We start from the raw sequence: 23,048 nt of genomic DNA, 5'->3' as shown, positions 1-23,048 counted from the left end.
CATCCCCAAACTGGTGTCTGCATCTCCCAGTGCTGCAGGAACCCCTGGATGGTGGGAACTGGTTTTCCACACCTGGAGGTACCTGCCCGCAGGAATTGCTTTTGGAAAGCTTGTGCCAAATGCTTCCAAACGGTTGCTCCGGAGCCAGGGGACCTGGTCACGCACTGCATCCCCAGTCAACCACCACATCCCTGGTCACCAGCTGGCTCCCCAGCATCCTCCACAGCCAGGATGGAGTCTCCAGGCTGGACCAGTCCCACGGACACCCACACCGGTTCTGCTGCCCCCCGCTGCCGTTGCCCCTCATCACTTCCACGGCTCTGGGATGGTTTTGGCTGCCTGGACGTGGGGATCACCCAGAGCCCCATCTCCAGCCGGAGCGGGTGCTGGCAGCCGCAGCGCGATGCTGCGGCACAGGAGAACAGGCGGATAACGGGGATTAAGCACCCACGTGAGCGCCGAGTTCCCCCCCCCCATCAGCCCCTCTGCTCCAGCTCCGTGCTCCGAGCACCGGCCGCTTGCGGAGCCTTTGTCCGGTGCGGCGGCGGCCGCAGGGTGACCCCTAACGGCGGCGGGACCGAACGGACACGGCAGCGCTGCCCTTGGGGGGGGCAAAGACCCCGCCTCCAGCTGACGGGACAGGGCTGCTCCTCGTCATCGGCCTTGCCCTGGGCACCGAGGGGACGCTTTGGCCTGGGGACAAGGGGCTCAGCAGGAAAATGGGGTGCAGGGACCATGGGCGGCCCCCGAGCGTGGAGAGAATGATGGAATCATGGAAGGGTTGGAGCTGGAAGGGACCTTAAAGCTCCTCCAGCTCCAACCCCTGCCACGGGCAGGGACCCCTTCCACTGGAGCAGCTTGCTCCAAGCCCCTGTGTCCAACCTGGCCTTGAACACTGCCAGGGATGGGGCAGCCACAGCTTCAACCTGTTCCCATGTCCCACCGCCCTCATAGGGAAGAACTTCCTTGTATCCCATCCAACTCTTCCCTCTTCCAGCTGGAAGCCCGAACTCCTCATCCCATCCTTGCATCCCTTGTCCCAAGCCCCTCTCCAGGTTTCCTGCAGCCCCTTTAGGCACTGGAGCTGCTCTCAGGTCTCCCCTTCAGGAGCCTTCTCTTCTCCAGGCTGCCCCAGCCCGGCTCTCTCAGTCTGGCTCCAGAGCTCAAAGCCACCGTGTTCCCGGTGTCCTGAGCCCAAACCATTGCTCCACAGTGCCCCCAGACCAGCACAGGGGGGACAGCGGGAAGGGGATCACACACAGGGGTGAACCAGCCCGGTTCCCCAGGGCTCTCCCCCCTTCCCAACGCTCAATGACCCCTTTCCTACCTCATCCCATCCCACTCCAGCTGCGCCTTGATCCGGGTTTTATTTCCAGGCAGAGGAATAACACATGAGGGCAGCAACACCGGGGGTGATGGCTTTGGGGGGGGACAGGGGGGTGCTGGGGTGGAGAGGATCCCCCAGGCTTGAAGCACCCCCGGGAGGTTGTTTTTGCCCTGGGTTCCTGCTGCTGGAGAGCAGCTCGGTGCCGTCACAGCGCAAACTGGGCCTGGTGCCAGAGCAACTTCCATGGCGGAGAGGGATGAGGGGTCGGGATGATGGGAGAGGGGATGGAGACGGCGCTGGGCTGCTCCCAGAGCCGGCTCGGGGCTGTGCGCTTCCAGCACCAGCGGCTACGCTTGCTCCTGGGCTAGAGAGCCACCAGGTCAAGAAGCTCCATCCACCTGGGAAAGGTTTGGGATGGGTTGGGAAAACTCTGCCCGTGGTGGAGCCCGAGGAGCATCCCCAGAAGGATCAGCCCTGCGCGTGCTGTGAAGCAGCTCCGGGATGAGTTGTAAGGGATAACCCTGGTCCTTGTGGGGTTCTGCTCCTCCTGCCCTTTCCCTGCTTCCATGGACACATCCCCATGGACACCCTGCGGGTGCTCAGGGTTCGGTGTCCTCAGAGCAGGTCCCTAACCTGCGTCTGCTCCTGTTGGCTTCTCAGCTCGAAGGTGTCCTCAGCACCGGACCAGCGCCAGAACTTCCTTATCCTGGAAGGGAGGAATGGAACTTTCCACCCCTGCGCGTCCCCATGGACCAGCTCAGCCGGGGGTCCCTGTTCTCCCATCCTACCCCACTGCATCCCACTCCATCCCACCCCATCCCACCCCATCCCGTGCAGGGACATTACCGGGGCCACATCCTCACAGCCAGCAATGCCAGGGCAGCCACGCAGATCAGAGCCAGGAGCAGCCCAGAGAGGACGGTGAAGGCCAGGAGGTAGCTGAGGGCTGTGGGCAGAGGGGAGCCAGGGCAGAGCCCTCCAGCTATGGGGCTGCCACCTCATGGCTGCCGCCACAGTGTCTATGGGACCCCCAAGGCTTTGGGGAGCCCAAAGAGGGGTGGAGGGGTCCGTGGGGGGTGGCTGTGGCAGCCGGACCCCCCTTGGCACCAATGCCAGGTCCCCAGGCTGGGGACAGCCCGTTGGTGGGTAAGGGCACACCATGGGGGGGTCCGAGCACCACACTGGGACTCCATGGGGACCCCATGGGATGCTCACTGCTCCTGCTTCCCCCTGACCATGTCCCCACGGCAGGGTGGGGGAGCGCACCCGGCACCCAGCACCCCAGCAAGCACCAGCACCACGGTTTCTGTCTATTGAACCCAAACCAACTTCTCCTCACTTATTTATGATCCTCCTGCGTCTCCCCACATCTCCCATTTCCTGCCTGGTTTTAGCCCTTTCAGCCTCCTCCTGACCAGGGCTGCTGCGAGGAAAGCTCCTTGGAAGGAAATGCCCAATTCCCGCAGGAAAACCCTCCTTTTTCCCTTCCACCTAAAGGCTCGTGGCTGATTCAACCCAGTTCTGCTTCTGCCCATCATCCCCATCGATCCACGGTGATGTTCCAGGCACAATTCCCCATGGAGCCCCCCAGCAAACACCTCAGGGGTCCCACCCCTACTCACAGCACCCCGGGGTCCCATCCCCCTGCACAGCACCCTGAGGGTCCCATCCCTCTGCACATCACGCCGGGGTCCCATCCCCATAGCAGAGGTCCCTATGGGTCCCATCTCCAGTCACATCACCCAGGGGTCTCATCCCCATAGCAGAGCACCCTATGGGTTCCATCCCCATTCACAGCATCTTAGGCATCCCATCCCCTCTCACAGTCCCCGGGGTCCCATCCCCATAGCAGAGCACCGTATGGGTCCCATCCCTACACACAGCACCCTCTGGGTCCCATCCTTACTCACAGCCCCTTGTGGGTCCCATTCCCACTCACATCACCCAGGGGTCTCATCCCCATAGCACAGCACCCTATCGGTCCCATTCCCATTCACAGCACCCAGGGGCCTCATCCCCACAGCAGATCCCCCCATGGGTCCCATCCCCACTCACAGCCCCCTGTGGGTCCCATCCCCACTCATAGCCCCTGGGTCCCATCCCCATAGCAGAGCACCCTATGGATCCCATCCCCATAGCAGAGCACCCTATGGGTCCCATCCCCATAGCAGAGCACCCTATGGGTCCCATCCCCACTCACAGCCCCCTGTGGGTCCCATCCCCACTCATAGCCCCCGGGGTCCCATCCCCACTCATAGCCCCCGGGGTCCCATCCCCATAGCAGAGCACCCTATGGCTCCCATCCCCATAGCAGAGCGCCCTATGAGTCCCATCCCCATAGCAGAGCACCCTATGGGTCCCATCCCCATAGCAGAGCACCCTATGGGTCCCATCCCCATAGCAGAGCACCCTATGGGTCCCATCCCCACTCACAGCCCCCTGTGGGTCCCATCCCCACTCATAGCCCCCGGGGTCCCATCCCCATAGCAGAGCACCCTATGGCTCCCATCCCCATAGCAGAGCGCCCTATGAGTCCCATCCCCATAGCAGAGCACCCTATGGGTCCCATCCCCATAGCAGAGCACCGTATGGGTCCCATCCCCATAGCAGAGCACCCTATGGGTCCCATCCCCACTCACAGCCCCCTGTGGGTCCCATCCCCACTCATAGCCCCCGGGGTCCCATCCCCATAGCAGAGCACCCTATGGCTCCCATCCCCATAGCAGAGCGCCCTATGAGTCCCATCCCCATAGCAGAGCACCCTATGGGTCCCATCCCCATAGCAGAGCACCCTATGGGTCCCATCCCCATAGCAGAGCACCCTATGGCTCCCATCCCCACTCACAGCCCCCTGTGGGTCCCATCCCCACTCATAGCCCCCGGGGTCCCACCCCCATAGCAGAGCACCCTATGGGTCTCATCCCCATAGCAGAGCACCCTATGGGTCCCATCCCCACTCACAGCCCCCTGTGGGTCCCATCCCCACTCATAGCCCCCGGGGTCCCATCCCCATAGCAGAGCACCCTATGGCTCCCATCCCCATAGCAGAGCGCCCTATGAGTCCCATCCCCATAGCAGAGCACCCTATGGGTCCCATCCCCATAGCAGAGCACCCTATGGGTCCCATCCCCATAGCAGAGCACCCTATGGCTCCCATCCCCACTCACAGCCCCCTGTGGGTCCCATCCCCACTCATAGCCCCCGGGGTCCCATCCCCATAGCAGAGCACCCTATGGCTCCCATCCCCATAGCAGAGCACCCTATGGCTCCCATCCCCATAGCAGAGCACCCTATGGGTCCCATCCCCATAGCAGAGCACCCTATGGGTCCCATCCCCACTCATAGCCCCCGGGGTCCCATCCCCATAGCAGAGCACCCTATGGCTCCCATCCCCATAGCAGAGCACCCTATGGCTCCCATCCCCATAGCAGAGCGCCCTATGAGTCCCATCCCCACTCATAGCCCCCGGGGTCCCATCCCCATAGCAGAGCGCCCTATGGCTCCCATCCCCATAGCAGAGCACCCTATGGCTCCCATCCCCATAGCAGAGCACCCTATGAGTCCCATCCCCATAGCAGAGCGCCCTATGGCTCCCATCCCCATAGCAGAGCACCCTATGGCTCCCATCCCCATAGCAGAGCGCCCTATGGCTCCCATCCCCATAGCAGAGCACCCTATGGCTCCCATCCCCATAGCAGAGCACCCTATGGCTCCCATCCCCATAGCAGAGCGCCCTACGGCTCCCATCCCCATAGCAGAGCACCCTATGGCTCCCATCCCCATAGCAGAGCACCCTATGGCTCCCATCCCCATAGCAGAGCACCCTATGGCTCCCATCCCCATAGCAGAGCGCCCTATGAGTCCCATCCCCACTCATAGCCCCCGGGGTCCCATCCCCATAGCAGAGCGCCCGATGGCTCCCATCCCCACCCACAGCCCCCGGGTCCCCACGCACTCACTGTGCACATCGAAGCGCGCTGTGGCCGTGGCGTTGCCCAGCGCGTTGCTGGCCACACACACGTAGTCCCCGGCCGCCTCCAGCCCCACCTCGCTGAGCTGCAGGCGGAGGGCGTTGTGCGAGGGGAGGGCCCGGAGCCCCGGCGCGGCGGCCGCGGTGCCGCTGGCGGCCAGGAGCTGCCCCCGGCGGTACAGGGCGATGGAGGCGGGCGGGTGGCTCTCGGCCGTGCACTGCACCAGGCCCAGCCGCCCGCTGCGGTTCTCCAGGAGGGTGCTGATGGAGACGTCCCGGGGCGGGTCTGTGGGGGGGAGATGGGGCTGGAAGTGACCCCGGCGCTGGTCTCCATCCTTAACGCATCCCTCCACCAGTCGGGAGCATTTGCACCCTCCCCAGCCCTTCTTTCCCTTTCCAACAGGAGATTCCCCCTGGATCAGAGCATCTTGGCTCCAAATCCAACTTCTGAGGGGTGTCTGTGGTCACCGGCAGATGAAACCCCAACAGCCCCTTCCCCAGGTCCAGAGGGAGAGGAGCAGGGCAGGGAGAGGAGGAAGAGACACCAGAATGGGTGGGATGGTGAAACACAGCACAGGGTGCCCAGAGAAGCTGTGGCTGCCCCATCCCCGGCAGTGTTCAAGGCCAGGTTGGACACAGGGGCTTGGAGCAAGCTGCTCCAGTGGAAGGGGTCCCTGCCCGTGGCAGGGGTTGGAACTGGAGGAGCTTTAAGGTCCCTTCCAACCCAACCCATTCCAGGGTTCTATAAGAGGAGGAAGCCCCTCCATGTGGATGGGATGCACCCAGCACGTCAGGGCTCAGCACCGCATGGCCTGTCCCCATGGGGGCACTCACAGAGCACGCTGAAGCTGAGCAGGGCCGAGGTGACGCTGCCCCGTGTCCCGCTCGCCCGGCAGTGGTAGGAGCCGGTGTCCGCGCTGCTGACGTGGGTGAGGACGAGGGAGCCGGACGGTCCCTCCAGCAGCCACCGGCTGTTCCTGTACCACGTGTAGTTGGCTCCTTCCCCGACCCAGGCGGTGGCCGAGCAGGTCATGGTGGCGGTGGAGCCTTCGGGCACTTCTGGAGAGGGCTCGACAGTGACCGTGAGCCCTGGGGAAGAGCAGGGACAGTGCCCAGGGCTTGGGGACAGCAGCAACCCAAGGGTTCCCCAGAGCCACCCATGGGGACCCCACCAGGACCCCGCTCTGGGGCTCAGGCCCACCCTCACCTCCCACATCCAGGCGCAGGGATGAGGATGCGGTGCCGAAGCTGTTGTTGGCTGAGCAGACGTAGACCCCTGCATCGCCCGGCTCCAGAGCCCCCATCCCCACGCGCAGGGAGTTAGGGGTTGCCTCGACAGTGACACGGGGGTCAGACGGGCCCCACGTGGAGGCCAGGGGTGCGTGGCCATCACCGTGGTGCAGGGCGATGTCGGACGGGGGGACGCTGTCGACGGTGCAGAGCAGGACGGTGCGCTGCCCGGCCCGGGGGTCCACCAAGGAGGTGAAGGACGGGTCTCGGGGAGCATCTACAATGGCAAGGACGGTGTTTCCCCCCTCCCCAAATGACAAACGGGGTTCGGGGGGGCTGGGTTCGCTGCTGGATGAAGTGGGGAGGACAAGGGATGGGTGTGATGCCCGGGAGCACCCAGGGACCCCCCGCAATGCCAGGGTCCGGTGTCTCCATGCACACCCCTATCTCGACATGTCACCAGGTGGCGACACAGACCGTGGGCCCGACAGCCTCCCCTCGACAGCGCCATCCCCGTGCCCCCCCCGACCCCCTCACTCACAGAGCACCCGGAGGGCGGCGGGGGGGGAGCGGCGGCCCCGCAGCCCCGGCCCCGCCTCGCAGCCGTAGGAGCCCGCATCCGAGCGGCGGGCGGCGGGCAGCAGGAGCCGCGCACCGGGGCCCCCCGGCACCCAGCGACCGTCCTTGTACCACGAGTACACGGTCCCCGGGCCAGCGCCCGCGTCCCAGCAGGTCAGAGCCACGTCCGTCCCCTCCAGCACCTCGGCCGAGGGATGTATCCGCACCCTGATGGCTGCAGGGAAGGAATCGTGGAATCATGGAATGGGTTGGATTGGAAAGGGCTTGAGATCATCCAGTTCCAACCCCCTGCCCTCCTCGGCTTGCCTGGCTCCAAAGCCACCGTTCACAGGGCTGTGAGGACAAGGTGCATGGCCAGCCCCATAGCCAGCAGCATCTTCCTGTCCTTCCACCAGCCTCACGTTATCCTGACCCCTTGTGGTGCTTTGCTTGCCCAATGGCAATGTTTATTTGGGCTATATCCCTTTGATGCCCGCACCAACCCCCTTGCTTGGTCCCTACCTCTCGATGCCCACACCACCCTCTTATTTGGGCCATACCCCCAAATCCCACACCGCCTTCTTATAAGGGTTACATCTCCCCATGCCCACAATGATCTGCTTGGGGGTCTCCAGCCTCTTGCCCCCCTGCCCAACCCATGGCAAAGCCGGACTCACCCTGCACACGGAGGGGCAGGGACCCATGGGTGCTGCCGAGGGCGCTGCGTGCCCTGCACTCGTACTCGCCCTCATCCTCCTCGGATGCTTCCCGGAGCTCCAGCCTCAGCGTGTTGGGAGAGGGGGAGACGCGGCTGCTGTGCCAGGGGAGGTCCCCCCCTATGGCCGGGCTGGAGGCCATCACCAGCCTCTCCTTGAGCAGGGTGATCTCGGACAGGGGGTTGCTCTCCACGGTGCAGAGGAGGATGACTGCGGTCCCCTCATTGCTCTCCACAAAGGCCTTCATCTGCAGGTTCCGGGGGGGGTCTGCGGGAAGGAAAGAGGAGGAGCTGCAGATAAGCAGCGCCTCAGCGAGTCAGAGCATCCCCAGGTGCTGGGCTGTGAGCTGGGGAGGGGATGCTCCACTGGCAGCAACGCAGCATCCGCGGTCCCATTGCAAACCTGACGCTCAAAACCATAGATCTTAGGCAGAAGGGTGGAACTGGAGGAGCTTTAAGGTCCCTTCCAACACAAAGCATTCCATGATTCCATGATTCTATGCTGTGGGGCTGCATGGCCAGGTCTGCTTACCAGGGGTCTAACACAGCCAAGCCAAGCCTGCAAGCCTCCCATCCCTTCACACCGTGTCCCAACCAAGAGGATCCGCCAATGGACAGACCAAGGGCTCTCCCTGCCCCAGGAGGGTGCTGGGGACACCCCCTCCGTGGCATGAGGCTCCCTGTGGACTCACAGAGGATGCTGAGGGTGATGGGTGCAGAGCTGTGGGTCCGCACTGGGGTCCGCACGCTGCAGTGGTACGAGGCAGCATCACTGACAGTGATGCTGGGGAAGGAGAGAACTGGGGAGGAGCTGCTGCTGACCCAGACCTTGTTCTTGTACCAGCTGTAGCTCAGCACTTCCACACCGCTGCTCTCCACCACACAGGTCAGGTTGACAGCATCACCTTCCCGGGCATCCGGGGAGGGGGAGATCCGGACCCTGGTGGCTGCAATAGGAGGGGAAGGAGGTGATGCTCAGGGTGGGATGGAGGTGATGGAGGGTGCTGGGGTGCTTGGTGGGAGAGCTGGTCCTGTGCAGGGCTTTGCTTGGGGCTCTGGCACAGTGTGCCCAGAGAAGCTGTGGCTGCCCCATCCCTGGCAGTGTTCAAGGCCAGGTTGGACACAGGGGCTTGGAGCAAGCTGCTCCAGTGGGAGGTGTCCCCGGAGGGGCTGGGACTGGATGATCCATTCTACGATCCTACGGCAAAGCCAGTCCTTTACATCCTCTCCAAGAGGAGCTGCTCCTCCTTCACCATGTGTGGGGGGATACACTCAGCTCTGACACAGCCATAGACCCCCATCCCCACAAACACTCATCTCCCCCCACTTCCTCTCCATTTCTGTGCTGTCCATCCCATTCCAGCTTCATTTTGTGTGGTACTGAGCTGTCATCTGGGTTTAAACCACAACACCCTCCCTCCCCCCTGAGCATCCTCCAGCAGTGCTTTGCCTTCCCCTCTTCACCATAACACCAGAACCCACCTCTCCCCACTGCTCCCATAGCTCCATCCCCCCCGATTCCACCCCCAGCACTCACTGCCGGCGGTGAGGTTGGCCGTGGTGCTGGCGTTGCCGTAGGCGTTGCTGGCAGAGCACAGGTACTGCCCCTCGTCCTCCAGCAGCACGGGGCGGATGCTGACCCGCAGCGTGTTGGAGGCCGAGCTGATGCGGAGCCGTGGCCGGGCGCTGGGCTGGGGCAGCGCCGTGGATGCCACCAGCTCCTGGTCCTTGAAGAGAGCCAGCTCTGCCTGCGGGCTGCTGTCCACCGAGCACTGCAGCACCGCCCGCTGCTGCCCCGCGGGGGGCTCCAGGAGCAGCGCCAGCACCGGCACCCGCGGCGGATCTGCACGGGCGTTGCAGAGGGTAAAGCAGCCTCCTTAGAGAACAGGAACCATTCCCTCTCCAGCAACATCCCATCCTCTGCACCATCCTACTGCATCCCATCTCATCCTGTCCCATCCCATCCCTGGCACCATCCAACCCCATCACATCCCATCCCTGGCACCATCCTATCCCCAGTGCCATCCCATCCCTGGCACCATCCCACCACTGTCCCATCTGACATCTAGCACCATCTCATCCTCATCCCATCCCATCCCTGGCACCATCCCACTCTGTCCCATCTCATCCCTGGCAAAAGGGAAAGGAAAAGGAAAAGGGTTTCAGACAAGGAAAAGGGGAAGTGGAAGGGCAGGATGATGAGGAAGAAGAGACACCATAACAGCTGAGGGTGGTGAGTCCCATCCCACCCTGTCCCATCCCACCGCATCCCATTCAGTCACATCCCATCCCACCACAGCACACCTCTCTCCACCTCAGCCCCAGGAGGCTGCACTCACAGGACACGCGCAGGGCGATGGCCGGGGACACGCTGGTCCCCGCGGGGCTGCGGGCTCGGCAGTGGTAGGAGCCAGCGGCAGTGCTGGTGACGTGGGGCAGTGCAAGGACATTGTCAGGGGTCTCCTGGAGCCGCTCGCTGTTCTTGTACCAGGAGTAGACGGTGTCATCCTGCGGCTCTGCGGCCGTCTGACACGTCAGGGAGACGTCGTCCCCTTCCAGCACCTCCGAGGATGGAGAGACGAGGACTCGGGCAGCTGGAGCATGGGGAGATGCCACTTCCATGATGTGCACCATCATAGCGCAGCGTGTTCTGGGGCTCTTAGAATCAACCAGGTTGGAAAAGACCTTTAAGGTCATCAGCTCCAACCATCACCCCAGCACCGCCAAGGCCACCACTAAGCCATGGCACTGAGGACCTCATCCACATGGATTTTCTCTTGCTCTGAGCAGGGAGGCCTGGGCAGTCCTGGGGCTGGCCCTTTGCATGAAGTTCTCTGTTTAAGGTATCTATCTGCCTTTGGCCAGGGTGCTGGGCCAGATCATCTAGTCTAGGTCATGCTTTGCTTAGAAAGGTTGGACCAGATGATCTTTGAGTTCCCTTCCAACCTGTGATTCCATGATTCTAAGGCCTCAGCTTAAGAAGGGTGCTGCTCCCTGTCCCCATTAGCTCATTGCCCCACAAATCCATCACTTATGGTGCCCAGGGATGGGGCTGAGGTGTTTCGGTGTCTGGTACAGGGATGAGTCAGTGTCTCCAGAGCACCACCCAAAGCCTGGGTGGGATCCAGCAGTACTGGGTGGGAGCACAGACACCAGCTCCTATGTGGACACCTCCATGGAAGCACCATTGGATCTATCACTGCAAGGGCCAGATCCCAACCCAAAACATGAATTCAGCCCATGGTTCCCACTGGGTCACTGGGGAGCTGGACACTGCAGCTCAGGCTATCATCGGCAATGACATTTCTCTGTCACCACTGACAGCACCGGAGCTTGCTCCCACCCCATCCTATCCCATCCCACCCCATCCTATCCCATCCCATCCCATCCCATCCCACCCCATCCACCCCATCCCATCCCACTCCACTGCATCCCACCCCATCCCATCCCACCCCATCCCTTCCCACCCCATCCCACCTCATTCCATTTCACCCCACCCTATCCCTCCCCATCCCACACCATCCGACCCCATCCCACCTCATCCCATTCCACCCCACCCCATCCCACCCCATCTCATCCCACCCCACCAAATCTCATCCCTCCCCATCCCACCCCACCCCATCCCACCCCGTCCCATCCCACCCCATCCCTTCCCTCCGACAGCAGCAGGAACCACATGGGAAAGGTCCCGTCCCTGCCGCCGCCAGCCGCGATGCGCGGGGCTCTCACCCTGCACTCGGAGGTAGAGGCTCTGCTCCGCGGCGCCGTGCTCGTTGCTGGCGGTGCAGCGGTAGCTGCCCTCGTCCGCCGCCGTCACCTCCCGCATCTCCACCTCCAGCGCGTTGGGGGCGGCCGAGACGCGGAGCCGGGCGCTGGTGCCGCCGCCGCCGCTGGACGCCAGCAGGACCGGGCCGCGCAGCAGCGCCAGGCGGGCCGCGGGGCTGCTCCGCACCGAGCACCGGAACACGGCCACGCGGCCGCGCTGGGCCTCCAGGAGCGCCGTCAGCAGCACGGCCCGCGGGGGGTCTGGGCAGGGAGAGGTGGTGCTGAGCGGGTGCTGCTGCTGGTACGGGGGGACTGCCGCGGGAGTGCAGGGGTGAGAGGGGAAAGGCGCATCCCGTTCCGAAGGGAAAGGGAAGGGGAAAAGGGGAAGAGAAGAAAAAGGGGAAAAGGGAAAGGGCAGAGAAAAGGGGAAAGGTGAAGAGAAAGGGGAAGGGAAAAGGGAAAGGGCAGAGAAAAGGGGAAAGGTGAAGAGAAAGGGGAAGGGAAAAGGGAAAGGGGAAAAGGGAAAGGGGAGAGAAAAGGGGAGAGGGGAAGAGAAAGGGGGAGGGGAAAGGGAATAGAAGGGTAAGGAAAAGGAAAAAAGGGGAAGGGGAAGGAGAAGAGAAATGGAAAGGGAAAGGAAAAAAGAAAATGGAAAGATGGAGGGAAAAGGGAAAGGGAAAGGAAAAGGAAAAGGGAAAGGGACAGGGAAAGGAAAAGGGAAAGGGACAGGGAAAGGAAAAGGGAAAGGAAAAAGAAAAGGAAAAAGAAAAAGAAAAGGAAAAGGAAAAGGAAAAGGCAGAGGAGAAGAAGAGTCACCATAATGGGTGAGGGTGCTGAGGCGCTGGCCCAGGGTGCCCAGAGAAGCTGTGGCTGCCCCATCCCTGGCAGTGCTCAAGGCCAGGTTGGACACAGGGGCTTGGAGCAAGCTGCTGCAGTGGAAGGGGTCCCTGCCCATGGCAGGGGTTGGAGCTGGAGGAGCTTTAAGGTCCCTTTCAACCCAAACCCTTCCATGGTTCTATGGTGACACAAGCTACAGCTCCAATATAATAACCCCGTACATACACAGCACCTCCAGGGTCACGCTGGGGGAGCTGCTGCTGCTGCTGTTGGTGGTGGCTCTGCAGTGGTAGAGCCCCGCATCCGCGCTGGCCACGCGCTGCAGCACCAGGGATGGAGCTGAGCCCTCGGTGAGCTGCTGCCCGTTGTGGTACCAGGTGAAGGTGGGCAGAGCCGTGGAGCTGGTGCTGAGCTGGCACGTCAGGTTGGCAGCATCACCCTCCAGCACGGATGTGGATGGAACTACAACAACGCTGGCACCTGCAGGCAGGGAATGGAGGCAGCGTCAGGGTGAACAACCCCTCCTGAGGCTGCTCAGCCACCAAAGGGACTCTGTGGCTGTTCCAGGAGATGCCAAGTGCATCCTTACTCCTGTAATGTCATGATGGAGATGGCTGTGAGCTGGATCGGGACCTTGCAGGAGTCCGTGGTGGGTACCAGCACCCAGACCTCACCAGCCTAGGGATGATGATCTATGGGAACTCATCTCAGCTGGAACCCTCAACTATGGCCATGGAGGAGACCTCAGACCCATCAGGAGAAGCTGGAGGGGCTGGAAGAGCTCCATCTTTTAGCAGCCCCCCTTTAACTTCACTCTATCCTCCCACCATGTCTTGTGCACAGCATCTCATTCAAGACGTGTTCTTTGATACCTGATTTTCATGGGCATGTCCCCATTTCTGCTCCCTCTCTCCTGCCACCATCACCATGAGCTTGTTTCCTTCCCCGGCATTCCCTTCCCACCCTCTCCTTTCCAAGGCACTGCCCAAGGAACCTGGATCCATCCTGCGCCTTCAGCACACTCACTCTCAGCTCGGAAGTCCATGGTCGTGCTGGCGTTGCCCTCCGTGTTCCCAGCCCAGCACACGTAGGTGCCCTCATCCTCCAACACCACATCCTGGATCTCCACCTTCAGGCTGTTGTAGGATGAGGTGGCCTGGACCCTGGGGCTGGGGGCTATGGGGCAGCCCCATGTGCAGGCTATCACTTCGTCTCCTCTCCATAGGGTCAGGTTGGCCTCTGGGTCACTCTCAGCAGTGCACTGGATGATGCCCATGCGCCCGCCCTGGGTCTCCAGGAAGGAGCTCATCGCTGGTTGCCTTGGTGGGACTGCGGGGTTAAAACACCTCTGGTGAGAGCAGGGCAAGGTTGGGAGAGCCCCAAGATCCCAAAGGATTGCTGCTTTCCAAGCAGCTCTTGGGCATCCCATGACCCTCCAGGCGCCAGGGTCCCTGGACATTCTGAAACTCCACAGGACATTCTAAACCCCTGGGTCTTGGGAATTTGGGGATTCTCCGAATTTCCCCTCCCAAAATCCAGATTTAGCTGCAAAGGGGGATTCTCCACACGCTGATCTCCAAGAGCTCCTTGGCTGTGCCCAGCGGTGATGGTGGAGACCCCATGGTGGAAGCACCAGAGCCCCCAGCCCAAGGACCCCCATTGTTGGCAGCACCCCAGGACCCACAGCATCACCCCAGGACCCGCAGCAGCACCCCAGGACCCGCAGCAGCACCCCAGGGCCCGCAGCAGAGCCCCAGGCCCCGCAGCAGAGCCCCAGGCCCCGCAGCAGCACCCCAGGACCCACAGCATCACCCCAGGACCCGCAGCAGAGCCTCAGGACCCGCAGCAGAGCCCCAGGCCCCGCAACAGCACCCCAGGACCCGCAGCAGCACCCCAGGACCCTCAGCATCGCCCCAGGACCCGCAGCAGCACCCCAGGACCCACAGCATCACCCCAGGACCCGCAGCAGAGCCCCAGGCCCCGCAGCAGCACCCCAGGACCCACAGCAGAGCCCCAGGACCCTCAGCAGCACCCCAGGACCCGCAGCAGCACCCCAGGACCCACAGCATCACCCCAGGACCCGCAGCAGAGCCCCAGGACCCACAGCATCACCCCAGGACCCACAGCAGAGCCCCAGGACCCTCAGCAGAGCCCCAGGCCCCGCAGCAGCACCCCAGGACCCACAGCAGAGCCCCAGGACCCTCAGCAGCACCCCAGGACCCGCAGCAGCACCCCAGGACCCACAGCATCACCCCAGGACCCGCAGCAGAGCCCCAGGCCCCGCAGCAGCACCCCAGGACCCACAGCAGAGCCCCAGGACCCTCAGCAGCACCCCAGGACCCGCAGCAGCACCCCAGGACCCACAGCATCACCCCAGGACCCGCAGCAGCACCCCAGGACCCACAGCATCACCCCAGGACCCGCAGCAGAGCCCCAGGCCCCGCAGCAGCACCCCAGGACCCACAGCAGAGCCCCAGGACCCTCAGCATCGCCCCAGGACCCGCAGCAGCACCCCAGGACCCACAGCATCACCCCAGGACCCGCAGCAGAGCCCCAGGACCCTCAGCATCGCCCCAGGACCCGCAGCAGCACCCCAGGACCCGCAGCATCGCCCCAGGACCCGCAGCAGCACCCCAGGACCCGCAGCAGAGCCTCAGGACCCGCAGCAGCACCCCAGGACCCGCAGCAGAGCCTCAGGACCCGCAGCAGCACCCCAGGACCCGCAGCAGGTCTCAGCAGCACGCACAGAGCACACGGAGCGGGGTGGCCGCGGACTCGTCGCTGCCGTTGCGGCTCCGGAGCCGGCACTGGAAGGCGCCGGCGTCCTCGGCGCGGACGGAGCGGAACCGCAGGGCCGGGGCCGGGCTCTCCCGCAGCCGTTTGCCGTTGCGGAACCAGGCGTAGAGCGCGTCCTCCGCAGCACCCCACGGCCCCGCGCACGTCAGGGTCACCGCTGCCCCTTCCCGCACCTCCGCCGAGGGCTGGATCAGGACCTCTGTGGCTGAGGGAGGGATGGGAAAGGGATGGAGGGGATAAGAGAATCGTGGAATCAGCTGGGTCAGAAAACACCTCTAAGATCAAGTCCAAGCATTCCCTGCACTGCCAAGGCCACCACTAACCCATAGCACTGACGGCCTTGCCTACACGGTGTGTGAACACCGCCAGGGTTGGTGATTCCAGCACTTTCCTGGGAATTCCAGCACTTTCCTGGGATAGGTTCTCTTCCTGGATGGAAGGGAATCCTCTTCTGCATCCTTCACCCTTCCCCTAGCTCCATCCAGCCAAAGCCCCACACTCAGCCTCCCTCTAAGGAGGGAGCTGGGCAGCCCCATCCCTTGCAGGAGCTCTGGGTGTCAATGGCTGCATCTTTGGTAGGCAATGTTCCCTGGGGATGCTGGACATCATCTGGGATGTCTCCACTGGAGCTGCTCACCCCAGCTCTCTGCCACCAGCCTTTCCTGAGCCTTCACCCCTGTTTGGACAAGTGAGATGCTCCCAGGGCAGCCTCAGTCCCCTGTGTCTGAAATGGACCCCAACCAGCCACTGCAGCACCCAAACTCTCTGGAGCTGGACCCTGACGGCTGGTTTGGTTCCTTTAGGCATCCTAAGGGATGTTCATCTTGGACATGGCTCTGGGGGACTATTCCCTCCTCCTTTTCCACGGCTGCTGCCTCCGTCACCCCCAAACCATCAATGCTGGGGGAGCCCAGGCGTGCAGAGTGTTGAGGGATGGAGCAGGAGGAGCCCGGATGTGCACCACTGAGTGCTTGTGGGGACAGAGAAGGCACAGCTTGGACAAACTCTGCTATAGATACTGAAACCTATAGGAGCACCTTTAGCTCTGCAAACAGCTTTGACCCCCCAAGGTGGAGAAGGGCTGCACAAAGGGCACTGCCACCACATGGTCCCCAAGACACCGATGTCCCTGTGCCACACGGGTCCCTCCAGCGCTCAGGGCTGCAGAAACAGCCCCAACAGCCCCAGCCCCATGACCCATGGCCAGGAGCTCAGAGCTGCCCTCACACCAACAGCAATGGGACTCACCACGGGCGACGAAGACCTTGGTGGCACTGGCGTTGCCGTGGGCATTGCTGGCGGTGCAGCGGTATTCCCCGCTGTCCCGGGGCCCTGCTCCATGGATCTCCAGCCTCAGGGTGTTGCGGGAGCTGGTGACACTGAACCGCTGCTGCGGGGCCGCCTGTGACCCACTGGCTGCCACCAAGGTGCCGTCGCGGTACACGGCCATGGTGGCCGGGGGGTAGCTGTCCACGGCGCAGTGGATGATGGCCAACCGGCCCCCGTGGGCCTCCTGGAAGAGCGTGATGGTGGGGGCCCGGGGGGGGTCTGTGGGGGGAGAGGAGGGCACACGGTGATGGAGGGGTTTGCGTTGGGAGGGACTTTAAAGCTCATCCAGTTCCAGCCCACAAGGTCCCTTTAGGTCACGTCCAACCCTGGCTTCTCCTCCGAGCTGCTTTCTCCCTTACGTAAAGTGGCTGCATTTACTCACTGAAATGTCAAGGTTAAACCCAGCGCTGTTTGATTTCCCCCCTGACTTCCAGAAGCTCCTGAGCTGTTATTATCATAGCTGGTTCTCACTTAGTGACCTCCCTGCAGCTTATGGTGTGTATGGAGGAGCGGGAGACACTGCGACAAGCAGACAGGTCCATGAGGCAGCAAATACCACTTACTGGTACCTCCAAACACAGCTCATGACCAGGAGGTGCTGCCCTTACAGCAGCATCCACCCAGCAGGACTGACACCCACCTCCAACCGGACACAAGGCGTTCGGGAAGAGGTTTGAGTTGGGCTTCTTGCACAGCCCATGGCACAAAGGGACCCTCATGGGGTCCCTGGGCACTCACACGTCACGCTCAAGCTGATGGACGGGGAGGTGTCGCTGCCCCGGTCGTTGGTCACCTTGCAGCAGTAGTACCCGGTGTCGCTGGCGGTGACGTGGTGGAAGAGCAGGGTGTGAGCGGAGCCCTCCTTGAGCCAGGCGCCGTTCTTGTACCATGTGTAGTTGAGGTCCTGGCCCTCGCGGCCGGGGACGTCGCAGGACAAGGTGGTGGCCGTGCCCTCCCGCACCTCGGCCGCGGGGCTCACTGAGACGACTGCGGCTGAGGGAGGTGGGAGCGCGGTCAGGAGGGGCTCAGGGGCAGCAGAGCAGCTTCCAGCACCCCCAAGGCACAGGGCAGAGCCTGGGCACAGGCGGGAGCTCCTCTGAGCCTCAGTTTGTGCCCAGCCACCAGCGGTGCCTTGCGCTTCCGTTTAGGTTCTGGCTTTATCATGGAATGGGTTGGGTTGAAGGGACCTTAAAGCTTATTCGGTTCCAACCCCTGCCACGGGCAGGGACCCCTTCCACTGGAGCAGCTTGCTCCAAGCCCCTGTGTCCAACCTGGCCTTGAACACTGCCAGGGATGGGGCAGCCACAGCTTCTCTGGGCACCCTGGGCCAGCGCCTCAGCACCCTCACAGGGAAGAGCTTCTGCCCAAGAGCTCATCTCAGTCTCCCCTCGGGCAGGTTAAAGCCAGTTTGCCACAGGGACAAAGCTCATGGCAGTGCCCTTCACCTCTCCCAGTCTGCCTGGGGGAGCTCTGCGGGGAGCAGACCAACACCAGCATCTCCAGACCGGGGAAGATGGACCCTGATGTGGGATGTCTCCCAGGCAATGCAGTGATCTGGGGCTTGTCTCTGCTGATGGAAGACCCATTGAACCCCCACGAGCTCTGACAACCCAATTCCCTCACAGCAGTTGGAAATCCCTCCCTGTCCTGCCTTTGGGGCTCACCAAAACCCTGTGCCAAGAAGGATGTGTTGTGATGGATTCATCGCAGTCCTCAACCATGGACTCCTCGGCTCCCAGACCACCAGCCAGTACCAACCACCTTGGTGCCAGCCCCTGCCCACACCAGTCTGGACTCATTGGGTGGACTCCCTCCTGCTCCCATGGCCCTGCTCCATCAGCGCCCCATCCTTGGACAAGCTCTTTGGCACTTACAGAAGATGTAGAGCATCACAGCAGGCGCCACAGCAGCCCCGACGGCGTTCTCGGCCTCGCAGTGGTACTGCCCATAGTCCTCCCGGCGGACCCCTCGCAGGGTCAGGATCTGCTCGGTGCCCATGGGCACCCCATCCTTGTACCAGCGGTACAGCGAGACCGGGGGGTGGCTGCTGCCCACCGCGCAGGTGAAGGACACGGTGTCACCAACGCGGATGTTCTGCCCGGAGGGGTTCATCGACACTTGGGTGTCCTTAGGGGTGTCTGCAAGGGGACAGGCGAACACAATGGGCACCGCAGATGCATGATGGGATCCATAACCTGTCCTGCTGCCTATATGCCATGGGATGGGATGGGATAGGATGGGATGGGATGGGATGGGATGGGATGGGATAGGATGGGATGGGATGGGACGGGATGGGATGGGATGGGATGGGATGGGATGGGATGGGTGGAAAAGCTGCCATGCTGGCCGCAAAGAGGATGCACCACCACAGAGCAGGGAGTTGGAACTGGACGATCTTCAGGTCCTTTCCAACCCAAACCATTCTGGGATTCTAGGCACAGTGGGCATGGAGAGCCATGGGGGTACGGGATAACGTGGAGGAAGCCTTGGTCTGGCTCTTCAAAGGAGCCCCGGGAAGGGATGAAGAGGCACACTGGGTGGCAGGAGGGGGACCGGGGTGGTGTGTCCATGGCAGGGCAGTCCCCATCCCACCACGCTCAGCATCCCCACGTACGTCTCACCCGCAGGACAACCTCCCTGGCCGCCTTCCTGGAGCCATAGGAGACCTCACAGAGCAGCCTTTTGGAGTGGTCCCTCCAGGAGAAGGACGTGGTGAGGGTCAGGTAGTGCCCAACCCCACTCGTGTCCATCTGCACCCGGCTGGACAACACCGAGACCTGTGGGTCCTGGCCCTCCCAGCGCAGGGCGACGTCTCCCAGTGGGCACACGTAGGGTGCGGAGCACTCCAAGGTGGACGTTTGCCCCTCGGTTTGCTCCTCGCTGCCGGCAATGCTGGGCTTCTCGAGGTCCTCTGGGGATGGAGAGCACGGGGGGGGTCCCCATGGGATGGGCAGGAAGGGAGATGGGGGAAGGCGGGGGTTGCAGTTCCACCCACCCGACACGCTCAGCACCACATCCTGCGCCGCCGACCACCGGTCCCCGTTGACGATCTCAAAGCGGAACCGATAGGGCCCGCTGTCCCCCGCCGTCACCCCCTGCAGCTGCAGGGAGCAGTCCCGAGCCAAGGGGTCCCCCAGGAGCTGGGCACGGCCCCTAAAGTGAGCGTCCACCTCCTGCGCTGCCGAGTGGAACACGAGCGTCTTCTGGTCGTTGTAGTCCTTGTACCAAATGGCCACCAGGCCATCGTCGGCAGCCACCTCCTCCGGGAAGCTCAGGGAGCAGGGAATCACCACGCAGGAGCCGCTGATGCCCCGCAGGGATCGGGGGTAGGTGACACCCCAAGAGCCCAGCGCTGTGGGACAGGGGCAGAGGGATGCGGGGTTGTGCCGCGTGGTCCATGGCACCCTGCTCCCCTCCGGGGACCTTCCAGGGCCACATTGAGCTCCGGAGGTGCTGGAATAGGCAAAGAGGGGCTTGGGGGGGGAGAGCTGGGAGAGGAGAATGGGGGGGTGGGATCAGGAGGAAATCTGAGCGGGAGATGATGGGGAAAAGGTGGATCTGGGGCAGCACAAGGCAAGGGTGGATTGGAAAAGCAAAGGCCTAAATAACCAGTGAAAAGGGTGAATTTGTAATCCTGGCTCTTCAAAAGCTCATTTCTATTTCCTCCCCCTGTTCTCTATGTCCTTGCCCTTTCTCTCATGCCTTGGCCGTCCCCATGATGCCCACCCCATCCCTGGTGCAACCCAAGGCAAAGGGCCACTGCAGGGCTCTGGGCAGCAGTGGGGCAGGAGGCAACGGTGGTGACACCAGCCCTGTACCTGGTAGGATGAGGCTGGCCAGGAGGACGAGCCATGGGCACAGGAGCATGGCAGCACCCCGGGCACTGGTGGGGGTCCTGGGGGGCAGAGGCAGGGCAGGAGCACGCAGCGATGGTGGGAGCAAGGTGCTGGTCTCCAAGGTCAGCGTTGGGCAGAGGGGACCCTGCCAACAAGAAGAGGTGGCCAAAGGCCTTGGGAATGTCAACACGTCATTGGTAAACCTTGGAATCATGGAATGGGTTGGGATGAAGGGATCTTAAAGCTCATCAGAGACACCTTCCACTGGAGCAGCTTGCTCCAAGCCCCTGTGTCCAACCTGGCCTTGAGCACTGCCAAGGTTGGGGCATCCAATGGGTTGAGTCCAACTTAGATCTTGGCAACCTTTCCCTATGGCACCAGGCTGCTCTTGGCTCCTCTTCCTCCTTCAGGGATGCGCCAACACCTCCTATTCCCAACACCTGCTCTGTATTTGTGCTGCTCCCTTGGTTTTGGGAGGCTCCGAAGCTCCATGAGACCAAACTGAAGCACCCAGGGCCCACGAAATGGCCCCTGGGTGACCACTGGGGGGGCGGGGGGGGTGAAAGGCCAGAAATAGCCCTGGGCAGGGTGCAGGGGGAAGGAAACGCTGGCTCAGCACCGGGTCCTGCTCCTGCCGGCGCCGGGTTTCGTTTCTGCCCCCTTCCTCCCGCTTTCGGTTTCTGGGTTTCTGGGGACCTTTGGTGCAGGATGGGCCCCAGCCCCCAGGGCAGAGGCTGTGGCTGGGGCCCTGCTGCTCCTCAATCAACAGCACGAAGGCCTTAGGTGGGGTTTCTGACCAAACCCCTTTGCAATGGGGATGGGGGGGACGCGTGCTCAGGGCGGTGGTGGCCCGGGACAGGCACCGTGAGCACACAGAGCAGGATGCGCTGAGCGCTGACACCGGGGATGGACCGGGTGAGGGAAGAGGAGGTTACACAGGGAAGGAGCCTCTTAGGGTCTCCTCTGCATCGCATTCAGCCTGAGCAGGAGTTGCCACCACCCAGCGAAGTCCTCGCAAGGGTCCTGTGCGTGGCAGCAAGGGAGAGCTCTGGCTTGGAATCATGGAGCCATGGAATGGTTTGGGTTGAAGGGACTTTAAAGCTCCTCCAGCTCCAGCCCCTGCCACGGGCAGGGACCCCTTCCACTGGAGCAGCTTGCTCCAAGCCCCTGTGTCCAACCTGGCCTTGAGCACTGCCAGGGATGGGGCAGCCACAGCTTCTCCATTCAACCCCTTCCAATGTTCCACCACCCTCCTTGTACTCCATCCAACTCTTCCCTATTCCAGTTGGAAGCCATTACTTCTGATCCCATCCCTCCATCCCTTGTCCCAAGCCCTTCTCCAGGTTTCCCATGGCCCCTTTAGGCACTGGAGCTGCTCTCAGGTCTCCCCTTCAGGAGCCTTCTCTTGTCCAGGCTGCCCCAGCCCAGCTCTCTCAGCCTGGCTCCAGAGCAGAGCTGCTCCAGCCCTCGCAGCAGCTCCGTGCCCTCCTCTGACAGCTTTGAGCAGGTCACCAATTCCTCAGGCTTTGGTAGGAAATCCCCCATTGCCATAGGAATGGGGCCAAAGTGGGGCTGAGCGGGAAGAAGGGAAACATCTGGTGCTGGTCCCTCCAGCCTCCACCATCTCCCAGCGCAAAGATGCACCCCAGCCCTGCTCCACCACTGCCCTGGCACTGATCCTGTCTGGTCCCAAAGGCCATCACTGCATCCTCCACACATGGCAGAAGCATCTCATTCCCAAACCACCCTCTCGCTGCTGCTGTCAAGGCTTTGCCAATCTCTTTCACCCAGGATCATGCCCCGAGGGGTGCAGGTCGGCTGCATCCCACTCTCCAAAGGCATCCCCAGCCCTGGACCGGAACCTGGAGCTCTCTGTGTGACTTCCCCATCCCCAGCAGACACCAGATGAGGCTCAGCCCCTGGAAGATGCTCCCACCACCACCGCATCCCCTCCAGCACCATCCACCCCATGAGAAACCAGTGCCACCCTCGCGCCCACCGCAGCCCCGCAGCACGAACCCCATGGGCAGTCTCTGTCCCAAGTGTCCCCATCCCAGGCATTACCTGGCAGTGCCGGTGGCTGCGGTGCGGGCGCCCGAGCCACAGCATCGGGAATGGTGAGCGTCCTTCCCCACCCCGGGATGGTTTATGGGGGGGGTGAGAAGCCCAAACCCACATCACTTCCCTGTTCAGGGCTTTGTCCCTGCCCCTGCTTTTAGGAAGTGGCTGCAGCCTCAGCTGGTTCTTGCCTTGTGTTGCTCCGGGCTGGTTTGGGGACCCACAGAGGGGCTGGCAGCACCCATTGGCATGGGTTAGTGGTGCCTTGGCACCGCACCCTTGACCCTGCGCTGGGCCAGAGGCAAAGCAGGGCAATGTCCAGCCCCGGGGCACCCCTACAGCACCCCAAGAGGGTCTTGAGTTCTGCTGGGACCCCGCGAGCCCCCGGTGCCTGTGGGGATGGGGATGCTGCTGCTGCCCCCCTCCCCGAGCAACCGATCACCCAGAGGCTTTATCCTTGTTCATTCATGGAACCCTGGAATCCCAGCCTTGGTTGGGTTGAAGGGACCTTAAAGCTCCTCCAGCTCCAACCCCTGCCCCGAGCAGGGACCCCTTCCACTGAAGCAGCTTACTCCAAGCCCCTGTGTCCAACCTGGCCTTGCTGTGCCTGCTGATGGTCCCCATGGA

At 62.6% G+C, this 23,048-nt stretch overlaps 1 protein-coding gene across 1 annotated transcript; it reads right to left on the bottom strand.

Annotated features, from left to right (window-relative positions):
• Nucleotides 1–176: 176 nt before the first annotated feature.
• On the bottom strand, nt 177–22,504 carry SIGLEC1 (sialic acid binding Ig like lectin 1; the record flags this gene model as incomplete). The annotated part of the gene is made up of 24 exons (XM_080632856.1): nt 177–406; nt 512–693; nt 1,328–1,419; nt 1,961–2,033; nt 2,174–2,273; nt 5,287–5,583; nt 6,132–6,386; nt 6,505–6,804; nt 7,069–7,320; nt 7,763–8,068; nt 8,493–8,747; nt 9,338–9,673; nt 10,095–10,394; nt 11,530–11,826; nt 12,628–12,882; nt 13,429–13,731; nt 15,149–15,403; nt 16,447–16,746; nt 17,266–17,520; nt 18,402–18,665; nt 19,142–19,438; nt 19,523–19,879; nt 20,346–20,536; nt 22,428–22,504. Coding segments are annotated over 24 exons (5,829 nt in total), but the record flags the coding sequence as incomplete, so codon positions are not given.
• Nucleotides 22,505–23,048: the final 544 nt, after the last annotated feature.

The sequence above is a fragment of the Psittacula echo genome (genome assembly GCF_963264785.1).
Source record: "Psittacula echo genome assembly, chromosome: 1".
NCBI classification, from domain to species: domain Eukaryota; kingdom Metazoa; phylum Chordata; class Aves; order Psittaciformes; family Psittacidae; genus Psittacula; species Psittacula echo.
The sequence above is the reverse complement of the archived record's forward strand: the minus strand, read 5'-3'. Positions and strand labels throughout refer to the sequence as shown.